Below are 22,210 nucleotides of genomic sequence, written 5' to 3'. Positions count from 1 at the left end.
TTTGCATGTGCTGTGAATTGGGTTATCCTGATGCTTTTAATTAGAGCTGCTTCCAGCCATTTTATAACAATGTAGGTAATAATTATATTAACTGTTACATCAACATAACATTATTTGTTATAATCATACCACAGTTCTTGAAATGATAGTGATGTCTGACAATATTAGGTAAAGCCAGCAATTAATGTCACCTACTAACGGGTTTCATGGTTGTAGTCTGCTTGCTCTTCTGGATGCGTCCCAGCCACACCCAACATTTTGTCAATTCAGCTTTGCAAGCACGTACTTTTCATCTTTGTTTTTATCTCACCTTATGATATTTGGTTCAATTACATGAAATGGGGTTGTATCATGGGGGCAGGAATGAGTTACTGAGGGGAAGGGAAGACTGGACAAGGCAGAGCTGCTCGGCTCAGCTGTCACTCCTGGAGTCCCCACTGCAGGTTTCTTTCCCCTGCCATCAGCTTTGCACAAGCAACTCATACAAATCAATTGTATTCCACATTAAAATTCTGAACCATGTGAAGTCCTGCAAAACAGTGATGCGAGTCAGTGATCCAAATGACAGGCTCAGTAATTTACTTGCTCTCATTCCCCACTTAATTCTTTAGAAGAGCAACTGTTCTGTGTTCATTTAAGAATGCATGAATTCAACTTGGAAGTAGTATTGGGCAAACAAAAGGCAGCAGAGTTACTGCTCCATTTTCCCCTTCACTGATCAAGAGTATTTAAAAAAAATAAAAAAAGAAAAGAGAAAAAAGTAATTTGCAAAGAGTTTTGTTTAGTGCTCTTTAGTCAGAAAGAAGAAATAAAGTAAGCACTAGCCATAGCCATTAAATATTCTTTTAATCATTAAAGGAAATGTGCTGGGGATCTGAAAGTAATCACCTGTGCTGTTTTGTACTGGGTTTTTTTTTTACAAGCTGATGTACAATGAATTGAAATAAACTGGCATAATCAGAATTTTTAAAAGCCATCATCTTTCAGAAACCACTTTTCTGTCACTAAAAGCTTTATGCTTTCCACTGGATCAAGCTTAATTAAGGTGATAATTGTTCCATTTCAGACTGGGAAGACCCCCGAGTGGATAGCTCTGTAATTTTCAGCAAGGCTTTCTTTGATCTCCATTTGTTTCTGTAAAGTCTTCGTACTGGCCAGATTTACCCAGAGGAAGATTTCTACCGTTACAAATTGATGAATTAGAAATTGAAATTAGGCATTGCATGATACCTGGGTGTATTTTGTTTATTTCAGAGCCTCAAAACTCTTGAGGACAAATTTGGCTCTCAGCTGTACTAATGGGATTGCACTGCTGTGTGTTGAGAGCACAAGTTGCCCTGAATCTCCGTTGATGTGCAATTTCCAACCAGGCACATCAGCAAAAACAAACCCAGCCAAGCCAGGGCTCTGAGCAGCCTGGTTTTGTGAGCTTTTGTTGCAGTGATGCAGAGCTCACCAATTCCAGCTCACTGCTGCAGATTGCCTGCCAAGCCCCAGGTCTGTCAGGATGGGTCCATACAGGTCCAGGCTCTATCAGGATGCGGTCCTGCACACGTCTTTTTGGGGTTGGTCCTGCTTATCTGAAGTTTGATTATACTTTACTGTGGCATCAACACTGTCTGGCTGCAGAGCCCATGCTCCTCTTACACAAATAACCATCAGCCTCATCCTTTTCAGCCGTGTTTGACATGGAAATGTCATGTGTGATCTCCAAGCTGTAAGGAAAACATCATCTCTAGAGTATCTCTACTAGACTTCAGTGTCTTCTACCATGTAACAGCTGCTCTTGCAAAGTTGCCAGTCTGTGCCGGACTTCACTGAAAAAGGACTAACCCACATTTCTGGAGCCAGTCCTTCCAGTTTTCCACTGCTGTCTAACTCACGCTCACTCCTTCAGTTTGGTTGGTTTTCCAGGAGCTGTTTAAGAGAGAAATGAGGGTTTTTTCACAGGCATTTTCTTCATTTTTTTTTTTTCCCCCTTGTTCTGTCACTAACTTGTTTTTTCTATTCCGTCTTTAATCTGCTCTCTTTATGGACTCAGCTTCAGAAAAGGGAGCGCTCTTGCAGGGCCTATGTCCAGGTATTTCTTGTGTTTTTAATACACGTGTCCAGTTGTTTGACTGAATGACTGTGAAGTGGGTCTTGTCTCTGTGAATAATCTGGTTATTACCACCTTTGTGGCAGCAAGTTCTAAGGTTAAGGTTACAGGATAATAATGTCATTTTTTATCTCACCAACCTATCCCATTTCTCTCAGACTTGAAAAAAATTTGGGACAAAATCTCAGAACCAAAGAGTAGAAAAAAACACAAGAGAGATCTGACAAGATTCATCCAGCCATCTGAATGAGCAGAACAGTATGGAGATGTTCAAGTAAAGAATGCAAAACTGCTGCTCACAGAGGTGTCTCCAGACCAACAAGATTTTACTTACAGCATGTCACTCACGTTACTGCCACCTGCATTTCCTTAGTTTTCCTTCTTCCCCTTCTACACTTTCAAATTTAGAAACAATTCAAAATGGCAACACTGGTCATGAGGGAGGAGGTAGGATTGTAATGAAATGCCGAGTGTCTCACAGATGTTGGAAGGAGGAGAGTGCTGCAAACAATACATAGAGTAATGAACATAACATCCCGTGAAATTACCCAGGTCTGGCCTGACTTTCACAGGCTTATGTTGTGTTTGATGTGAACAAAGTCAAGCTCCAGCATTCTGGAAAGATCACACTCGTGGGCTTTTCAGGAGTGGGACCTCAGGTTATTTTACTAATCCTGTCACCTTGCCTTATAGCATTTGCTCCAGTATTTGTTTGGGTTTTTTTTTTTTTATATAAATCTGTTTTGTATACTGTAGGTTTAAGAAATGTGAATGTTTTACCTTCTAATCTCTGTTTTGTGCTTGTGAATGTCGATATTGTTCTTATGGGTGGTTGTTCATTATTTATATGTATATGTGTAATGCATAAATGAACTCTATGTTTCTGGAGGGGGCTGTCTGTACCTGCATTTTCCTGCAAAATTCCACTTCCTACAGTCAGTGCTGACTTACTTTGTGAACACATATTTAATTCAGCAAATGGGATTAGATGGTCTGGACTTCTAGGGCGTTAGAAATAAAACAGTACCCCTCTGTGCTGGTAGGCTGCCTTCCCTCTGGAAAATGTCACTAGAGAAAGTCACCTTTTCCCTTCCATATACATTAATGATGGGTAAAGATGAGTTAGGAGTTACACATCCCTTGTCTGGGATCCCAGAGAAAGCAGCCAGCAGGCATTTGAAGGAATTTAGGAAAGTTTACGCTGTGGTGCTCACTCCCAAGCTAGCTACCTTGTGTACTGCTACCACTGGAAACGTGGTGAAACTGCTTTGACTCTGGGCTGCACAGTCCTGCTGGGGACACTGGGTGCTACCTGATCCATAGTTGTGCTTTCCACTGGCTGCACAGACATTCTCCACAGAGCCTATGCATGCTCCTGCTCTTCTGTCTTTTTTCAAACAGTAGTGATTGGTGAGTTTAATATACCCTACAGAGAGCTTGGCCTTGATAGAATAAAGTCTGAATACTCTGCAAAAACTTAAGCTTACCCTTAATTTCAAGGACTCCTTTCCTTTCACTTGGAAAGGTTGCTTGCGTGTTTAAACATTAATCACACACCTACTTCTTTAGTAGATGAAAACTGATGAAAGCTCATTGCTTGAGCTGTTAAGTATGGATATGGACAAATCTGGTACATATATTGAAGAGGACAGTCCTGTAAAAGAGGGCTTGAAGAATGAATTAGATGACCTAATTGAACCTTTCCAGCTCTGCTTTGTACTGTGTGGAGGTAAAGTAATGCGTCTCGACACATTTTCATACAGTATGCTTCCATTTGGAAAATTGTGTGGCTAAAGTCATCAAAAAATCTAGTCAGGGAGAGGTTGTCTGTAATAGCAATTAGATGTGGCTGCAGATAGTCCTGTTGCAGGCTACTCATCCTTTACCAGGAAGTGAAATGTCTGGGCTGGCTGAGGGAATTAAGCAGGGATTTTTCAACAGATCTTGAGTGGTGGCACCCTGGGTTTGGTAAAGTCAATGGAACATGGGAAGTCACTGGGACATATGGCCTTGTTGGCAGAGAAATAGAGTGTTCAACTTTGCTGACATGGTCTCCTCATGCTGATCCCATTATTGTGGAGAGCATCCCTGGCTCAATTTGGCTCAGAGGGCTGGAAGTGTATCTTTAATTCTGTGTTCCCTAGACAAAGGGAGGCGCAGTGTGAAGTTTATGCAAGAGATGTTCATAGTGAATATCAAAAGTGCTGTTGAGGAAAGGTGTTTTTTTGGAAGGAGGAGGGTGACCTGAGAAGATAATAATTGCTGAAGTGAGCCTTACTGTTTTCTTAGAGCTAACCAATCTAAGTAGCCATGACAGAGCCCCAGTAGCGATTGCTGTATAAAGTCCTCTTAAGCCCAAAATAAACTATTATAAATAAATATACAAAGTGGATGGAGAAATTTTTTTGCACGTTATTCAAACATAGAACTGGGAATGCATTATCAGATTATCACCTCATCTCTTTGGGTACCTTTAAAACAAACATGGATTTAATTTTTTCACTTTCACAATATTTGTTGAGCTAAAAGCTTAGGGATTTTATTTACTAAGATAGAGGTTACAAATGCTGCTTCTTTAGTTTCAAATGTGGTAAATGATCTTTCTTTGTCTCAAAAATCCAGCAAGAACCAACCCAGCAGGTGGCACAATGAATACATATTAATATAATGACTGGACAGTTGCTGGAAGAATTTTCAGTCATGGTGATAATTAAGAGACTGCTAAGTGGGTTTTAATTTGTGATACTAATTAACAGTCAGCTGAGACTGAGCTGACTAAGGTGTATATAAAGGTGACAGAGTGGTCTCATCAAGGTGCTCTGTTAGAAAAGAGGGTGGCCTTTTAGAGAGCAGGGATCTACACCTATGCCTACTTTCTGAAGTTCTTGCACTCCATTTTGGGAAAGGGATGGGAAAGTCATCATGTGGGAGAATGAGTCACAAATGAGACACATTTGATTAGCATAGCTTGGTTTGGTGGCTGGTCTCTGATGTAAGTATGGTATGAATTTTCTTAATTTTTTCAAAATTTATATTTGTTCATTTTGCCAAAGTTGCTGTCCTTAAACTGAAGCAGTGGAGATGTAGAAAACAGAGATTTTCTACACAGTCACCAAAACTTGCCTTTGGGGACTGTTTAACTGGGTTTGGTGTCACAGATTTCTTCCATGCCCCTCAGCAAGTGTCATGTGCTTGATATTTCTCAGCTCCCCAACTTAAAATGCCAAGGATGCAATTCTCCTCTCGTCTAGGAATGGAGGTGGGGAAGTAAAGGGAAAAAATAAAGGCTAAGTACTCACATAATGTAGTAAGTGAGGCTGTATTAAAACAGAAAACTTAAACATGGGGAAAAAATTAGAGAATTTTGCTGATTTAGTAGCTGGAAACACTAGGTTTGATTGAAGGTTCATACCACACCCATGCTTGCAGTCTTTTTATCATGTACATGCATCTGACTGCAAAGTCTGAGCTCACCTGCTTGCTTCATGTGGATTTGTGGGCTGCAGCTTTGGGGCATCAGGAAGCCAATGAATTTCCCTGCAGTGCCAAACCAGAAGCCTCTTCCTGTGTGAAATTACATGCTGCATTTGCGATGAGGATCTTGGAAAACTAAAATTTCACAGGGTTCCCATTCTTTTGGTTAATTTTATAACGTCAGCCTGAGTGGTATGAAAGCTGGTGGCTGGTGAATATGACAGATAGTGTGAATGGCAGCTTTGTGGGAAGGGTAGAAGGAGGCAGCAGAGGGTTGCTTTTGCAGCATCTTCCTCGTCTAATGGAGTGTGCTGCTCTTGGTTCCTGCCATCCTCTGAGCTGCCCTGTAAATCAGCTTGCACTATTTTGAAATTCTGCGCTGGTCTGGACAGCATATGGCAAAGATTATGGAAGTGCCACCTGCTCCTTGGTAATTAAAAGAGTTTCTGGGTGCAGGTGTCATCAGAGCCACGCACAGAGCTGGTGCTGAGATGATGGCAGGCTCCTGGTAGCAGACAGGCGGTTGCAGAGTTCTCCTGGTTCTGCTGGAAGTTTTCTGAACGCTTCTTGTTTGAAACAGAGGCTGTTTGAATTGCTGCTCTAAGCAAAAAATGAAAGGCTTTCCTCAGAGGATTCAAGGCATTAAACCTGAGCAGAAGAGACTTTATTTTTATTTTTTTCTTTGCTAACCTAGTCGTTCTCATCAGATAAAAGGTGCATCTGGGACTTAGCCAGTACTATTTAAAGTGGATTAATTCTGTTTGTCCTACTTCTCTCTTGCTTGCATGATTGGTCGCAACTTCCATGAAGACTAAACGAAAGAAACTTGCAGCACTAAGAAGGAGCACAAATTGAATTATGCTGTGTTTGCTTGTGTTATTGTTGCCCCTCTGACAAGAAAGACTCTAACCTCCATTTATATAAAAAAGAGGCAAATTAATGAAGGTTTTCAAGTTCCTTGTTTGGTCACTTAATTGGCTGTATGACAAAGAGCTCTGCAGTGTGTGTCAAACAACTCTGAGAGTTCTCTGATGATTTGTGCATTGCTTGACTCCTGATGCTATTCTGCACAGCCTGTCAGGCGAGGTATCGTTGTTAAAGTGGCTGGAATAAATTGGCTAGCAGTAAGCATACAATGTTGTATATTAACTGTAGCTACAGGGAGTACTTTTAGCTGCTTTTTCAAGACACCAAGATGTTTGCCCATCAGTATCAAAGTGCCTAAAACTTTCATTTAATATAATTAAAAGGACATCTGAAAGAAGTGTGACTCGCAGTGAGGTTCTGTGGTTTGGTAGTCCTTTGTTAAAACTCTGTGAACTTAATATACTTCACAGCTTGAGAAACCTGCACTTGATTTGTGTCAGCAAGAGTGAAACTAGAAATCCTCACCCTGCACGTTTCTACTGCAGTGAGCCTGTTGTTAGGGGAGAGGAGGATCAAAGCAGCAGCCTTGGGTTTGTAATCAGACTCCAAAATTCATCGCATAAATGTTGAAAAGGAAGGTGACCCCATGTTCATCCACCTACAATTCAGCTACACCTATGGTTAGGTTCTCACATGGCAAAACTGAGAAAAAAAAAATCTAGTGTTTTCTGTGTTGCTCTGTGTACTCTCTGCTTGAGTCTGAGTCAGTCCTGGTATCTGGTGTCACTGGTAAGAAGTCTGAATATAAATTGCCATAGGGGGCAGCGGGAGGTGTCGCTTTGATTTGAACCGCTGGAGGAAAGGATGAGTCTCAGACTCCCCAGGAGTTTCCTTGAAGGCTGTGGATATTCTGTCAAAGAGACATTTCTGATGTGTGGCCCATTTTCCTTTCTTGCTACAGCCTTGCTCACTTGCCCAGTGTAATTACTCTAGCAGTTGCTTGTATGGTTTCAAATCCCAAACAGTAGGGCAGCAAATACAGATGATTCATAAATGCAGTTCTCAGCTTATTCTGTGGGGAAGATCTCATTAGATGAAATAGATCGTATGTTATTTCCTTCTTCCCAATCAGTTCCTTTCATTTCAGTCCTACGGATGCCTTCTGACCTTAAAATATTCTTCCTCGTATAGTAAGTAAAGCAAAACCATAACCTGTAATTTGTAACCTTGTTCTGTTTCTCATATTGCCTATTATTTTTTGCATGCTCCCATTAGGAGATTATTGGAAGTTCAAGGCCAAGATTGCAAACCTTGCATACCTAGTAAAAGACCATTAATTCCATAGTTAAGCATTTTGTAGATGGCCTAATTTTAATAAAGGTCAGTGCCTTTCTTCTCACTACAGTGAGTTCTCAGCACTGCTGGAATTCAGGCCATTTCTGAGACACTACAGTTCCTGTAACCACAGCATAAACATTTGCTGTGTAGTTGAAGAGAGAGGGTTGCATGCTCCCTCTTGGGAGCCTTTGCTCTCAATGTTTGGAGCAATTTTAGAAATTCTTCTGCATGATTGTGGGAAGTTCTCTTCTTGCCTTTGCTGTGAGTAGAGGGCTTTGTCGCAGTTCACCAAAACTGATACCATCTGTTGACAATCACCACTCTGGTACCAGATGTAAGCTAGTGCTTCTGGGCTTAGTTTTGAAGGCTGAAGCAAAGATTAGCAGTAGGTATTCTAATTATTTATTTATTTTCAAGCACTCCCTGTGGCTCAGCTCCTTTCAGTCTAAATATGTTTGTCCATTCCATTGAATGCTACAACAGTTTCATGATGACCGTGTTGCTTTTTAAAAAACATTAGACAGTGGCTGGGCTTCCCTGTAAGAAATTGTCTCCATTGTGCTTACTGATGCTTTGACCAGGGACAAATTTTGATTTTGAATCAAAAGAATAAATGGCAAGGCAAAAAAATCATCCAAGAGTGAAGAGCCTTGTCAGACAGATTTGAGGGCACTTCTCAGCTAAGAAGTAGGATTTAATGCCATCATGTAGCCAAATGACATTTTCCTTGTTCAGGAAGCTGAAGAAATGGCATGTGCATCTCTCTTTGTCCTGAAGTCCCACGCAGCAGATGAGTGCAATCATTTGATCAATGACCCTTGTGTCATAGGATCGAGGTGCTGCTCATTTGCCGTTCTAAAAAGACATGTCATTTCCTGAGCTGGTCCCTTTCAATGCAGTAACCTTTCCAGAAGCATTTATGTGCTCACATCCATACTTTCATGCTGGCCCTCTCCTCCAAAGGGCTCATTCTGACTGTACCAGGTACATTCAGAGTTAATGGGAGTTTCTCTTGTACTGGTGCTTTTTCTGGCCAGAGGCAAGAATCAAACAACTTCCAGCAGAACTTGCCAGCAGAACTTGTCGTCAATGGCATTGATTGTGCCTTTAACTCAATTAGTTTGGAGGCTTGCAAATATTGATAGCCTGAGGAAAGCGTTTGTTTTAGCACTGGGTGTTTAATATGAATACAGAGCAAAACCAGCTATTCTTGAGCAAGGAGACAAGCAAGGTTTTTTCAAGTACCTCTGTTTTCCAGTTGGAAAAGGGGAAAAAAGAGAATAACATTGTGATCATTGTACCATATCAACATGTCAGTGCATCTGCTCTCTTACGGGCTTTTCATTTGCACTGTGAAATGTGGACCTGAAAGGGATATTGTGCTTTTTTTCTCTGTTGATTTGCCATAAAACCTCAAGCTGTTACATAAAGTGGGCTAGTTACGTGTTTGCATTTTTCAAATAATGACAAGGCATTTGTTTTGGAGTAGTATGGGGAGACCTCAGGCAGGACCAGAAGCTCAGGCCATAAGCACAGCCTGAGGCTCTGCCTGTGTAATTGCACTTTGCAGGCTGTCCTCAGAAAGAGTGAGCAAACCTCTTTGGATGAGTCTGTGCTGGAAAACACCTTTGGCACAGGGGTACCAAAGCACTGCTTTCTACGTGCACCATGATTTTAGCCAACCTATGCAAAGCTTCGTGGCTGTAGCTCCTTGTATCCTAATTTTTGAAAGTGCATTGCATGAGAGTCCTGTGAGATCAAGGAAGCGTTAGCAGTATGAGACAGGGCTTTAGAAGTACAAAATTCAGATGTTTTAATTAGAGATGCCATTGGAGAAGTGGTACTTGATTGCCCTGTGCCACTGTCCTCACCCTCCCAAAGGTGCTATAGGAGGTAAGTCCTTGATGTAAGTTTCATGCTAAATAAAGTGTACAGTGTGTTCAGTCTCTTCCTGAGATGCTCCTTTGTAAGGAAAGACAAACTGCATATTTGAAAATTACTCAACTGAAGGATTCAACCAATATTCCCTGTAGGACCTGCTGGTATTCACTTGCCATAAGGCAGTATTTTCTCCAGCTGTAGGTCTGTTGAGATTTTTGATCTTCCATCAGCTGCTCAACAAGGGGCCAAAATGAACAATAAAGGTTTAAAGAGGTCCTCAGTTTAGGGGAGCCGCTGGTTTTCTAAGGTTAGGGTTGCTGTCCTTAAACACCATAGCACTCTGTTGTCTGGTGCCAGATTTGGCAATGAGCTGAGTACCTGTAACATCTCCTAGTGATTTTCTGTGTTGAGTCCCAGTTAAAGAGAGATTATACATTGCAAAAACTGTTTCTGTCAAAGAGTGGTGTCTTGGATGTTTGTATAGTGAGAGAAAAATAAATAGATATCACATGTGGTGATATGGTATCACTGTATATATACAAAGTTCAAAACTCCTAGGTTTGAAACTCTGTGCCACATAGCCAGGTACTCTGAACAGACATTTCTAGAGGGGGAGAAGAGAAAAATAAATTAACAAGCAAAATTCAGTTTAATGAAATGTAGCAGCTGCCACAAAGGAAATCAATGGGATATGTACAACTGGCCTTTTAGTAATGCGTAATTACTGTAAGGCTTCTAATTAGTTTCCTTTTTACAATGCATCTTTTAATACCAATTTGTAAGTGTCTAAGAACAAGGGTTTACATTTTGTTTCCTTTTTGTAACCTCAGGATAGAACCAAGAAACCATGAGCACATGCTCTTATTTGGGAGAACCCTCCCTCTGCAATTTATTAACATTTATTTGCATTGAACATACAATCTGTGGTTCTATACAACCACATAATGAAAGGCATCGCCATCATGGCATTTGTCTTTTGTGCTCGGCAGGGTCTTGCTCTTCTCTCGATGTCCAATTGTAGTCATTGCTGGGGACATGAAAGGTCCACTGTGCCTAATATTCTGTGACCTCCAGAATGGTTGCTCTTTACAGGCTGGTAATTAGAGGGTTTGGCTTTGCATGTATAGATACCCTGATATCACAGAGAGCATAAAGCTGTGCTATGTGTCTCAGCACAGAAAAATTGGAAGTCTGCCTTCTTGGCTCCCTTCTGTCATGCCCTTCTTCCTTCATTTGATCTTAGCCTACAAACAAGCAAGCTCTGCTTTATGAAAGCTTTCTCTTGATCTAATTTGAGTTACTTTTGTCCTTCTCCTGGTGCATGTGTGCTTGTGCAGTCTAGTCATTAAGTCCAAGTCACCACAGCATTGGTTTGGTGCTGTGCTGTGCGTGGTGTTGAGGTATGCTTCGGCTCCAAGCCCCACATTTTTATCTTGCAAGAAGCTCAGCTGAGCTGCATTTGGAAGAAGGATCAGACAGAGAAAGAAAAGAAGACCACAAGAGAAGTAGTTCTTTAGCTTTGGAAGCAAGGACAGGGTCTTCAGGTGAGGTCATGCAGCATTCTTTAATAGATGTTCAGTTCTTTGTGGATAGGTACAATGTCATGTGATCTGGGGCAAAATGGGGATAATGCTTGGGGTAGTTTCTTCTATTTCTAGTGGACAGAGAAACTAGAGAGTATCTGGGCTCCCTACTTGGCTGCATGTTAAAGGCTAGAAGTGGGGTGGGATGAAACTATGTCAGAACTTTCCTATCTCCCTCTGAAAGTCCCCACCTTTATCCCCAGGGTTCTCAGATAAAACCTATCAAGCCATCAGCTCCCAAGCACACCTGTCCCACGCCTTCTGCATTTTGAAGGTTCTCTCTCAGGGCTAACCCTCCTCCAGCTGGTCACTGAGAGGCTTTCCTGGAGGTTTGGCACAGCTGTTTCTTCTAAGCTGGGTCTTCGTCAGACCACAAAGTCATTGGACCAGCTGCCAAACCCACGTAAATCACAAAGGCTCAGCTTAAATGTAAAGACACAGGTCTATCCTTGTCATGTGTGCCTGCTTTCCCACAACTCCCACTCCCCTGCCCAACTTTTCCCAGTTGGCATCTCTGTCTCACAAGGCACTGTTGCTATAACAGCTGTTTTGTTTCATTTAAACACCTACCTCAGCTCCTGTCCAAAATGCAAACATTTCATTAGCACCTCATCTCCTTGGCTTCAGCCCACAGCACTCGGCCATAATGAAGTGCTGCACTCAGAAATATAACATGGGGATCACTTGATTAATGCACTGAGACAGGTGAGGGGAATGACCCTCTGGGAAAAGCTAGGGACTAAATTAATCTCAGATGTAATGCCAGCAAAGACAGTCTACCAGCTTTGTTCAGATACGTGATAAGGACGTGACCCAGAGTCCTTGGAAATCTTCCTGGAGCCTTTGTGTTTGACCCCAGGCTCAAAGTGATGTGAAGTGGCTGGTTTCAGGTAGTCACTTCAAGAGGATGGATGCTCAGCACTGGGTGTGGACTGCACGTGGTGCAGGAAGCAGTATGTTAGGCTCAATTGGTTTTCTCTCTCAAACTTGCATGCACACATATGTGTACATTTAAAACAAAAGAAAGAACGGATCAGATAAAATATTTTTTCTGGGGGGAAAGTCTTTGCAGCAGATGTTTCACTCTAACACAAATATTTCAGCATCTGTTTCATATTCTGATGAACAGACATTACCTTTCTGTCCTGAGCCAGGAGCTGGATCTGCTGCAAAGACATATTCGAATCACCATTCAGATATTGATAAAAGTATGGAGGATGTTGTTTTAGCAGAGAATTTAAGAATCGGTAGGAGCTGAGCTAAATGGAGTAAAGGCACATTGTGTGATAACATTGAAAGAGGATAAAAATCCTCATTTTCTGCTTTCCAGGCATAAAAGGTCTTTACAACAAAACACCATGTTGTGTAGAAGCTGCACCACAAAATAATCAAGCTTTTTGGCCACTGGAAAAGAATACCACCTGTTTTTTTGCCTGTGAAGAGATAAACTCCCAAAGTATACTACAGAATTTTATTAAGAATGGCAGGGATCGGGCTTCCAAATTCTAAAACACAGAAGAATATCAGATTTAAATGCTATGGCTTTTTCCATTTCTGCTTGACTACTAATTATAACCAGCAGCAAATGTGTTAAGATAATTTTTAGACTATTCAGGAAAATCAGTTTAATAATCAGTTTAAAAAATTGATTTATGGTTATCAAGTTCCACTTAAGACCAAATGAGTGAGGCATTCTGTTTATGGTATAGGAGAGGCCTGGCATAAGAACAAACGAGTTAATTGACCATGAATAAATGTAACTGTGAAAGTAGGAGCTTAGTGCTGTCAGAGGAGCCCAATTATGGTGCAGTCTCCCAACAGGAAATATGATGATGTGAGAAACCTTGCAAACTCAAGGAAGTTGCTGGCATTAAAAGCACCAGCGGTGGCAGTTCTAGCTGTCTTTGCTTCTCCTCAAACCTTGCTGTAATTGATATATTTGTTAAGGTCACGTGGATGTAGCAATAAATTCTAGTTTGATGTGATCGCATCCTTCCATTACTCATTGGCAGCTGACCATGACTGGTGAGTGAGGCAGGATGCTCTGTGCTCTCTGTGCCGCCCATTGCCATTGTAGCACTCCTCCTGAGGGCTGTGCTGGAGAATGGGCTGTGCCACAGCTCCTCTCCACCCATGGGTTTAGCAACAGTATCAGGAGTAAATACTGAAGTATTCCCTCAACAGTGAGCCCATGGGGCACACTTCAGGCTTGGGAAATGTTGAAGTCCCCTGGGACTGTCGTCAGCTCACAGAGCAGAGGTGTGGGTTTGATGCTTGTGTGCTCAGCATAAAGGAAATTATTATGAACAGCAATTTCATCTTGAAGGGGAGGTTGTTTCTGCAGGCAGCATTAGCTGGCAGTGGAGGTGTTTCTCTGTGACTAGACCTGGTGACTAGACCCTAACCAGCTGAAGAAAGCATGATCAAAGTAGCTTATTTTTTATCCTTTTCCTCTGCACAATCAGTTCTATCAACTGGTACAGCTGGTCTCATTAAAAAATCTTAGCTGAAAAGCGGTTGAGTCAGCTCTGGTTAGTAACGAAGCAGAGGGTTTAGGTTGAGAAAAGCCTTCAGTTTGGCTAAATTCTACTGCAGTAATTTTGCAGTCATGAGACCAGTACAGTTTCGTGTGGTCCTGTGTGTGCATCCAGATTAACCTGTGGGAAGTTATCCATGGGAGAGCTCTTTGTGCGTGGCAGCCCAGGGCAGAAGGTGCACTGTAGGAGGGACTTTCCGCAGAGCTGACTCCTTCCTCAGTGCAGTGATTTGAAATGTAGTGTCTTATCTAAATCTCTGTGGGCACCTGCTGCTGCTCTGGATGAAGTGGTGTAACTCAGCTATCTCTGTGTCTTCATGGCTGCCTGCCAGAGGGTTATGTGGTGGGAAATGGTTTAGGAAGCATAGCCTTTGCAGGTACAAATACCTTCCTCGAGTGCCCCAGCCCTACTCTTGAGCTCTGGTGCTGCAGATGGGTTTTTCCTGCATGTTTCCTTAACCATCATCTTCCTCCTACCCCTCCTTCCCCACCTGCCCTAATTCCTTCTTTTTCCAAGCCCAGAGCTGATGATTATGGAAGCAGAAAAGCACCATTCCCAGCCTGCATTTATAATAAAATCAGTATTTCCTCCCTGTCCCATCTGATGGTATAAAAGTTGTCCTGCACCATTGCAGGCTGCCCTGATGGGTGGGGGAAGGAGATGCTGTCATCCCCCTGTAAACTGATGTGCTTGGAGGATGGGACTAAGCATATGTCAGAGGTCTCTGATGCTTTAGGTTTGCTGGAGCCTTTTCTCACTCCATCCCTCTGCCTTGCAGGCCATGGTGGAGACGGTGAACAACCTCCTGCAACCTCAGGCTCTGAACGCGTGGAGGGACCTGAACGCGAGCGAGCAGCAGCGCGCGGCCACCAAGTTGCTGGACACGGTGGAGGACAGTGCCTTCGTGCTGGCTGACAACCTGCTGAAGACAGACATCGTCCGGGAGAACACTGACAACATCCGTAAGGGGCAAATCCCACAAGTACCGAGAGCAGCCAGTGGAAGAGTAAAGGCTGTGAAGCCCGGCTTTGGTCTTGATCCCTAGATTAATTGGAGAGCAATTTGCTAGATATGTCTTGGGCCTTTGTCTGAAGGACTTCAAAGTCTTTCCAAAAGAGCCTAAAGGAATAAGGCAACTCTCTACCCTTGAAATCCCATGGAAAATGAGCTCCTGACCTGCCTTTATTATTCCCAGCTTTGAGGGTATAATCTGTGCTAGAGCAATGAGAGCACTGCTTCACAGGGGGATTGTTCATCGTAAAGCAATTGTGTTTCATTTCATACAAATTTGTGTCTTTATTCAACTGATTGTTGATTTTAATTAAAAAACAAGCATGATGGAAAGCACCAGCACTCCCACTGTGCATATGTAAAATGAGAACAACTCTTCTTTCTATTTCCATGAATAGAAGATCCTGAGAACTGATAACATTTACAGAAAGTACCAATCGCCAGTGGCAAAGAACTAGTATTCTCAGATTTTCATTTTAACCGTTGTCCTTAATATCCTGAGGTTCATGTTTACAAGAACTGGTTGTCTTTTGTCTTCCACAGAGAGCAGAATTTATTTGCACTTTTTTTTTTTTTAATTAAATTTAAAGCTTCTTCAGGGCAAAGATTTAAAAAGAAATAGGAGCCCAAACACATTCTAGCATGCAGCACTGTAAGTTGATTCCCCTCCTCTGAGCTGGTCTGGAACACCATTTTGTAGCTTTGAAATACCGTGTTGAAGATTATTTCAGCAGAGATTTCTTACTTAGTGTCTGTCTCTCTTGCACACAGAGCTGGAAGTTGCGAGACTAAGCACAGATGGGAATCTGGAAGATCTGAAGTTTCCCCAGAACATGGGCCATGGGAGCGCCATTCAGCTGTCAGCAAATACCTTGAAGCAGAATGGTCGAAATGGTAGGTCTGGCACCTCAGGCCACAGCATCCTCATGAGGCAGTCATGCCTTAGGCACTGTTTTGTGTTTAACCATTAGAAGTAAAGTAGGAATTGCTATGTTAATATTTAAATTAACGGGTAGCGTCATTTGCTCATGCCCTTGACTGCATGCTACGTTGGCTGACTGGGAATGTATTATATTGCTAAGTGATTCACAGCCTTCAAAAGTATTTTGTGATGGTAAAAATGCATCAGATCCTTAAATTGTGGGGCTTCTGGGGCCCAGTGCTGAATCCAGAGAAGTGCTTTTAACTTTTGATGTCTGCACTAGGAGGCTTCAGATGGGATAAGAGGCTCGTTTGAGTAAACCGCTTCACAGCAGGGCACCGTGCAAACATCTGAAAAAGTCAAGGGAGGAAACAATAGTAGCAAATATTAATAAGCCAACATGAGCAGAAAAGGCTGATTAACTGTTAGGAGTCTAAATCTTTAGTGCCTTTCTGTATTTTACGAACCTCCTGATACAGCATAAATTTTAGATGATGTTGTATGTGATTTGTCTTCATCCTGCTAAGCCATTTATTTCCAGATCAGGAGTTTGAGCGGACACATTTGTTGATCTCTACGGCCTCACTGTAGACCAACTTTAAACTCAGGCTTCTACTGGTGGGCCCAACATGCTCCTTTTTCCGAGTTCCTTTAAAATTTGATCTGTGTGCAGGGGACCACATTCACATATGGGCTTTGGTCACTGCAGGTAAAACACAGGATCATAGAATGGCTTGGGTTGGAAGAGACTTTTAAGATCATCTGGTTCCAACCCGCTTGCCATGAGAAGGGACACGTTCCGCTAGATTAAGTTGCTCAAGCCCTGTCCAGCCTGGCCTTCCTTGAACACTTCCAGGGATGGGGTATCCCTGGCTTCTCTGGGCAGCCCATGCCAGTGCTCCACCCTCCTCTGTGTAAAGAATACAGAACATGGAGTGATAGGGCAGCATTACAACCAGACCAGATGTGTTAAAATTTCCAAAAATTTTAGACTTTTGGTCCGGTGGTTCAGAAAGAAAGTCTTGCTATTGGCTTGGTTGCACATAGGATTTGAGGAGAAGTATTTCTTTTAGAGACAGTTTAAAACTCAAGATGTGTAGCAGAACCCCAACAGGGTAAGACTTTTACTCTATCTGTTGGCAGCAATGAAAGGGAAGTTTCATTTTTCTAAACACAGTATCACTGGAGTTCTGTTCAAAGCAGAGCCCCATCAATTTGCACCAGCTTGACACATGCCCAGAGGTCACCAAAGAGCTACAAATAAAATTATCATAAAAGGATTTAGGTTGGGAGGAACCTTTGGAGTCATCAGTGCCTCACCTTCCTCAGATGCTGTGGTGATTCATATAGAAACAAAAATGTATCTCTCCACAGCTAACACATATAAAAGCGAACTAATCACATTCCATTCTTACTTATAGGCTGTGAAATAATGTGCAAAACAGAAGGCAAGCTGGATAAAAACAGTTGGCTGGTAGACTTGGTTTTCTGCAGGCTCTCTAATGGTGTTTTTCTGATTATCTGATTGGCAAATTAAGAGAATAAGTATATTTTTAAATTAAATTTCTGAAATTTTGTTTTACCTGCCATGTGAGACTGGAATTGTGTTGGAAAGGTTTTGATTTCTTCTCCCAGATTTGTCCCTACACTTTTCTGAGATAGTCTTAATTTATTACCAGACTAAATTATAGTTTTATACTGCATCTGTGCAACATGTCAGCTTGAAACATGGTTCCCAGGTACATCCAGGAGAATAAAGTGATGTCAGGTGGGAAATGGACCACCTGGCCTCTTTTTTTCTGAAGCCAGTTACAGCTACTGATGCCAAAAATAAGCCCACCTTCCCAGTCTGTCTTCTGCTCAGCTGTTTGCTTATAAAAGTTTCTTTTGGAAGAAGCAGCTCTTCCCTTCTTATCCAAGGACTGCTTGTTGCACCTCTTGGTGCTGCTCACTGTAATTGGCAAGAGGTGGGTTTTCATATGCCACATCCTGGTCCTTTCACATTTTCTCAGAGCAGTTTTGAAGTTGGTTAAGAGAAAAGATTTGAAAATCTAAAAAGCAAAAAGCCACCACAGTGGCTTTTTCAACCCAGCTATCTAACCTCTTACCTCTCCTCTAGGTGAGATCAGGGTGGCTTTTGTGCTGTACAACAATCTGGGCACCTATCTCTCCACGGAGAATGCCAGCATGAAGCTGGGAACAGAAGCGATGTCGACCAATCACTCCGTCATTGTCAACTCCCCTGTCATCACGGCAGCAATAAATAAAGAGTTCAGCAATAAGGTTTACCTGGCTGATCCTGTGGTGTTTACTGTCAAGCACATCAAGGTGTGTGAGCTCAAAAAGCACTTCTCTTTTTTTTTCAGTTTCTGAAATGAAATGATGTAAAAGTTGGCTGCTTCGAGGCCCCCAGCAGTCCTTGATTAGATTTTGAATTATACTTTTGTTCCTTTGCACTTTGTGTTATTTATGGAGAAGATCTCTTTTACACTGCATTAATAGAAGTAAAGAAAGTGTCTCCTTTGAGCTGATGCCTATTGCTCGGCTGCTGACAGGTATCATTCTGTAATTAACAACTACCAATAAATTCGAATAGACCATAATATTACTTTATCATGGTGGCAGGAGATGTTAGAGGAAAGTGGAATTACAGTGAAAGAGGACAGCTAGTCTTCCTGTTAGCCAAGCTCAGTAGTTGCAAAAGTTGATTGCTTAAAGCAATTAATTTCTCTGCTCTGCAATGCAAATGAAGCAGTCTGGTTTTGAAGAGCTGGATTTAGTCAATGTCTGAAATTAATCAAGAACAGAGAACTAAGTTTGCATTAGCAAAGAGTGCAGCAACAATCTAACTTTCTCTGGTATTGGCAAGTAATACTTGATGTATAAACCACTGCTTATTATTTATCTAAAATTAAAGGGTGAGAGTTGCAAAGAGCCTCAGTGGTGCCTTTTGAAATCTCTGAGAGCCTATCATTGTTACTGCATTTATTAATTTCTTCCCTACAGCAGTCAGAAGAAAATTTTAACCCAAACTGTTCATTCTGGAGCTACACGAAGCGTACCATGACAGGCTATTGGTCCACCCAGGGCTGCCGCCTCCTGACAACTAACAAGACACACACCACCTGCTCCTGCAACCACCTCACCAACTTTGCAGTCCTGATGGCACATGTGGAAGTTAAGGTAGGCATTCCAGCTTCCCAGGCTGCCAATGCACTGGGCCAGAAGTGTGGTCAATGTGTGGCACTATTTTGTTACCACTAACAAAAGTTAGTGTGTGACACTAACTCTGAAAGTAGAAACCATCTGGTAAAAGTCTTCTTTCTGCTCTATGGTGAAACAGAAAATAGTCACAACCAATGCAAAGCCTGTCTTAGGCTCTTAGCATGGGCAGTTCTGAGGTGGGGATGGTGAGTGAGCAGGATTAGCAGTTGCCATATCCTTTGCTAACTGGTGCAGAGCATCTCCTGGCTGGGTTCTTTCTGACAGGGTCCTCCCTGTGCCACCAGGGAGCTGTGAGGTGGAAGGACAGAAGCGTGCAGTCTGCCTTGTGGGGTGCAGGTTGGGTGTCCTGCTAGCAGCAGCTGCAGATACACTGCCACAGGTGTTTGTGTGAGGTGCACGTGTGGAGCCAACTGTTCTCCTCATTCCAGCTATGGAGAGAAATACTATGTGTGCATCTCACTGTGTGACAGAGAGATGCAGAGTATGACACATGAGAGGGAAGCTTCTGAGACCATTCTGTATAGACTGGCATCTGCTTGAGGCCCGTACACAACCAGCTGGTTCCCTTGCCTGCATTTATGTCTGTGATGTAAATTCTGGCTTTCCACGTGACTAACCCCACTGGAGCTGAAGAAGTTAGTCTGAAGGTAGATGTTCCTCAGGGTGGAACAGTGGTTCCCCACCACAACTCCCAAGTGGTTTTGGGAGTGAAGCACACATTTGGGATTTTACTCAAGAGCAGGTTGAGATGGTCCTCCATTTCCTGAGCTGCCTCGGTTGTCTTTGGTTGAGAACAGTCTAAACTGCCGGAGAAAGAAGAGAAGGCCCTGATGCCCAAAATATTTTGGCCTAGTCATTTTCTTCATTGTGCTGTCTCTGTTTCATGTGCCTGGCACAGCAGCAAAATCCACAGTTCTGAGCTAGGTATGGAACTGGCATCTTCCATGCAGGCAGAACTTTTCAGAATCACTTCCATGACAAGCGTAACCACAAAAGCTATTACGGTTTTAAAACTACTTTTTCTCACATAGTCTTCCAGTGTCACTGCTTTGTGTATTTTTGTTTCACTTAATAATCTGAAGAGGAATGTAAAGAGCTGCAATAAAATACATATTAAATAAGTATCATGCATGACAAAAGCTCTGCAAAAAAATAAATGGGAGCGTAGGAGCACATTTCCCTCAACAGTTGGGTCCACCTGAGAGGGGCAGGATATATCTGTTGCTCCTGCAAGTTGCAGTAATCACTTTATTCTGCAGGAGTCTGTCCTAGTTCAGGAAACATGCCATTAAATGTTTGTGGTATTGTCCTGGGAGATGCCTGAAGAAAAGGCCTATTCAAAGCACATATTTACAGGTTAATGGCATTCTGCAGTCCAGGTCTGGTTTTGCCAGTTGCCTACAACTGCTTGAATTTTCATAAGAAATGTGTGTTTGTTTCATTATCACCCACCTGGAATTAACAGATACGCCTGAGTCATTGAAGTCAGAGGTGGCAGCTGGGAAATGCAGATAGTGATCCACTGCACTGGTGTGAATGGGGGTGATCCCTACTGCCTGGTGCAGATACAGCTCAACAGGCCTCTTCTCAAACTGCAAACGGGTCAGCCTTGCCTGCACTTTCCATCCAAACCTCGTGAGACAAGTAGACCTGCTATTATCTCAGCTTGCAGGAAAAGTATGTGGGCCCCTTCCCCGCCCATGTTCATCCAGCAGGTTGGAAAGAGCTGCAGCTGGGAGCTTCCCAAGTGCAAAGCCAGTGTGCTATTAGCTAGTGGCTGTTTCTGGGTGTTAACAAGTGCCCTCAAGACTTTCAGGTCATGTTTTATCATTTGGCTGCAGCCAAAGTACCATGGCTGTGAGAGCCAAATTGGCTCCACTTTGTTGACTCTGATACAACTGGACAGTTTCCTGGCATGTCCACTTCAGTGATCATCCTGGCCTGAGGGCAGAGGCAGGGCAGGGTTCCCTCCCACATAACAGACACATATTTCAGATATAAATATGCAAATGTTTGCAACTTGTTCTGCCAGCTGCTTGTCACCTTGCTCTTCCTGGTGGTGCTCTCTCACTCCATGGTGGAGCTGACCATGTGGCTCTTGGCATAGAAGGAATATGACATTCCTTATGCTATTGTAATGAGTTGATTTTAAAGACTTGGCAGCACAATACCTGCTGCTTTGGAAAAGGGGAGGTTTAGAAACAAATGGGGGTTTTTGTCATTCATTGACTCATGCTCACTGCTTATGGATATGCTTTTGAATAATTTTCTTATCTCGTGGCTGGTTCAAAAAGGCATTCCTCTGTCATTCCATGACCCGTTAGTGTTCTCGGAGGTGGAATGATCCTTGGGGAGATGATGTTGTGTGCTTCTGCAAGACTTCTTAGACCAGTGTTCTGGCAATGATCAGGATGTCTAGAAAGTAATGTTGCACACACAATAATTAACAATATTCTGGGAGCTCGGCAACAGAAACAGTTTCCTTCTGTGATTGAGATTTGTAGTTTCCTGACGTCAGTTGTTTGAATTTTTGGATCCATGGGGAACAACCTTTGGTGTAAGGCGAATCCACAGCACCCTGCATAATAAGACTGAAAACTGGGCAACATGGGGAGCAGACATTATAGTCCTGCTCCTTAATCAAAAACCAGGAGCAATTTGACAAGTGTCACATCTGCTCATGAATGATCTTCCTGCCTGGTAACATGGCACAAGAGCATGTTCTCCAGAGGGGATCTCGGTGGCTGCTCTGTGAGTTCCAGGCTACAGATTAATTATTAGCAGAGTGTGCATGGCAAGGTGGAGCTGGAAGGTAGTGCCACTGAGGAGAGGTGATTGATGGCCATCTGGCTCTCCAGCATGAAAAAGCAATATATCTTTGTCCAAAGGGACAGAAAATGCCACCAGCTGACCATGGCAGCAGGGATTTATCGGTGTGCTTGAAGAGTAGAAGTCGCTGCGATCAGTTCTGGTCTGACTAGGACAGTACCTGATTAAGAGGAGAATTTAATTTGAAGATGCTTTCTTCCCGTTAAAATAAGCTGGGTTCAGAGTTTCTTACTCACACACTGGGGTAAAATAACATTGTCCAAAACCAAGACTTGGCTGTGCAGGATGCATAACTTCTGGGAAGAGCAGTGGACCCTCACCTGCAGGTCTCCCTCCAGCCACTGTCTATAAAGATGTGGTGACTCCCATGCTGTGGAACAAAGCCCATTGTTAAATAAACCATCCTACCTATGTAATTGCTGTAGAAATATTCAACATTTACAAG

The 22,210-nt window shown here is 42.7% G+C and overlaps 1 protein-coding gene across 16 annotated transcripts in view; it reads left to right on the top strand.

Moving 5' to 3' along the window:
- ADGRL3 (adhesion G protein-coupled receptor L3) overlaps positions 1 to 22,210 on the top strand; it is a 486,649-nt gene that overhangs the window by 396,457 nt on the left and 67,982 nt on the right. For 13 of the 16 annotated variants that reach the window (XM_088056057.1, XM_088056043.1, XM_088056046.1 and 10 more), the window contains 5 exons: positions 2,042 to 2,080; positions 14,557 to 14,740; positions 15,561 to 15,683; positions 17,831 to 18,039; positions 18,718 to 18,894. In XM_088056057.1, coding sequence (XP_087912183.1) covers positions 2,042 to 2,080; positions 14,557 to 14,740; positions 15,561 to 15,683; positions 17,831 to 18,039; positions 18,718 to 18,894 — 732 coding nt within the window. The remainder of the gene's footprint in view (positions 1 to 2,041; positions 2,081 to 14,556; positions 14,741 to 15,560; positions 15,684 to 17,830; positions 18,040 to 18,717; positions 18,895 to 22,210) is intronic. The other 3 variants (XM_088056056.1, XM_088056052.1, XM_088056050.1) reach the window with 2 other exon arrangements.

The sequence above is a fragment of the Pseudopodoces humilis genome, chromosome 6 (assembly GCF_049639895.1).
Source record: "Pseudopodoces humilis isolate 2021_Gansu_Grassland_sample_001 chromosome 6, ASM4963989v1, whole genome shotgun sequence".
Lineage (NCBI taxonomy): Eukaryota > Metazoa > Chordata > Aves > Passeriformes > Paridae > Pseudopodoces > Pseudopodoces humilis.
Note: the sequence above shows the minus strand (reverse complement) of the source record. Positions and strands in the feature narration are given on the sequence as shown.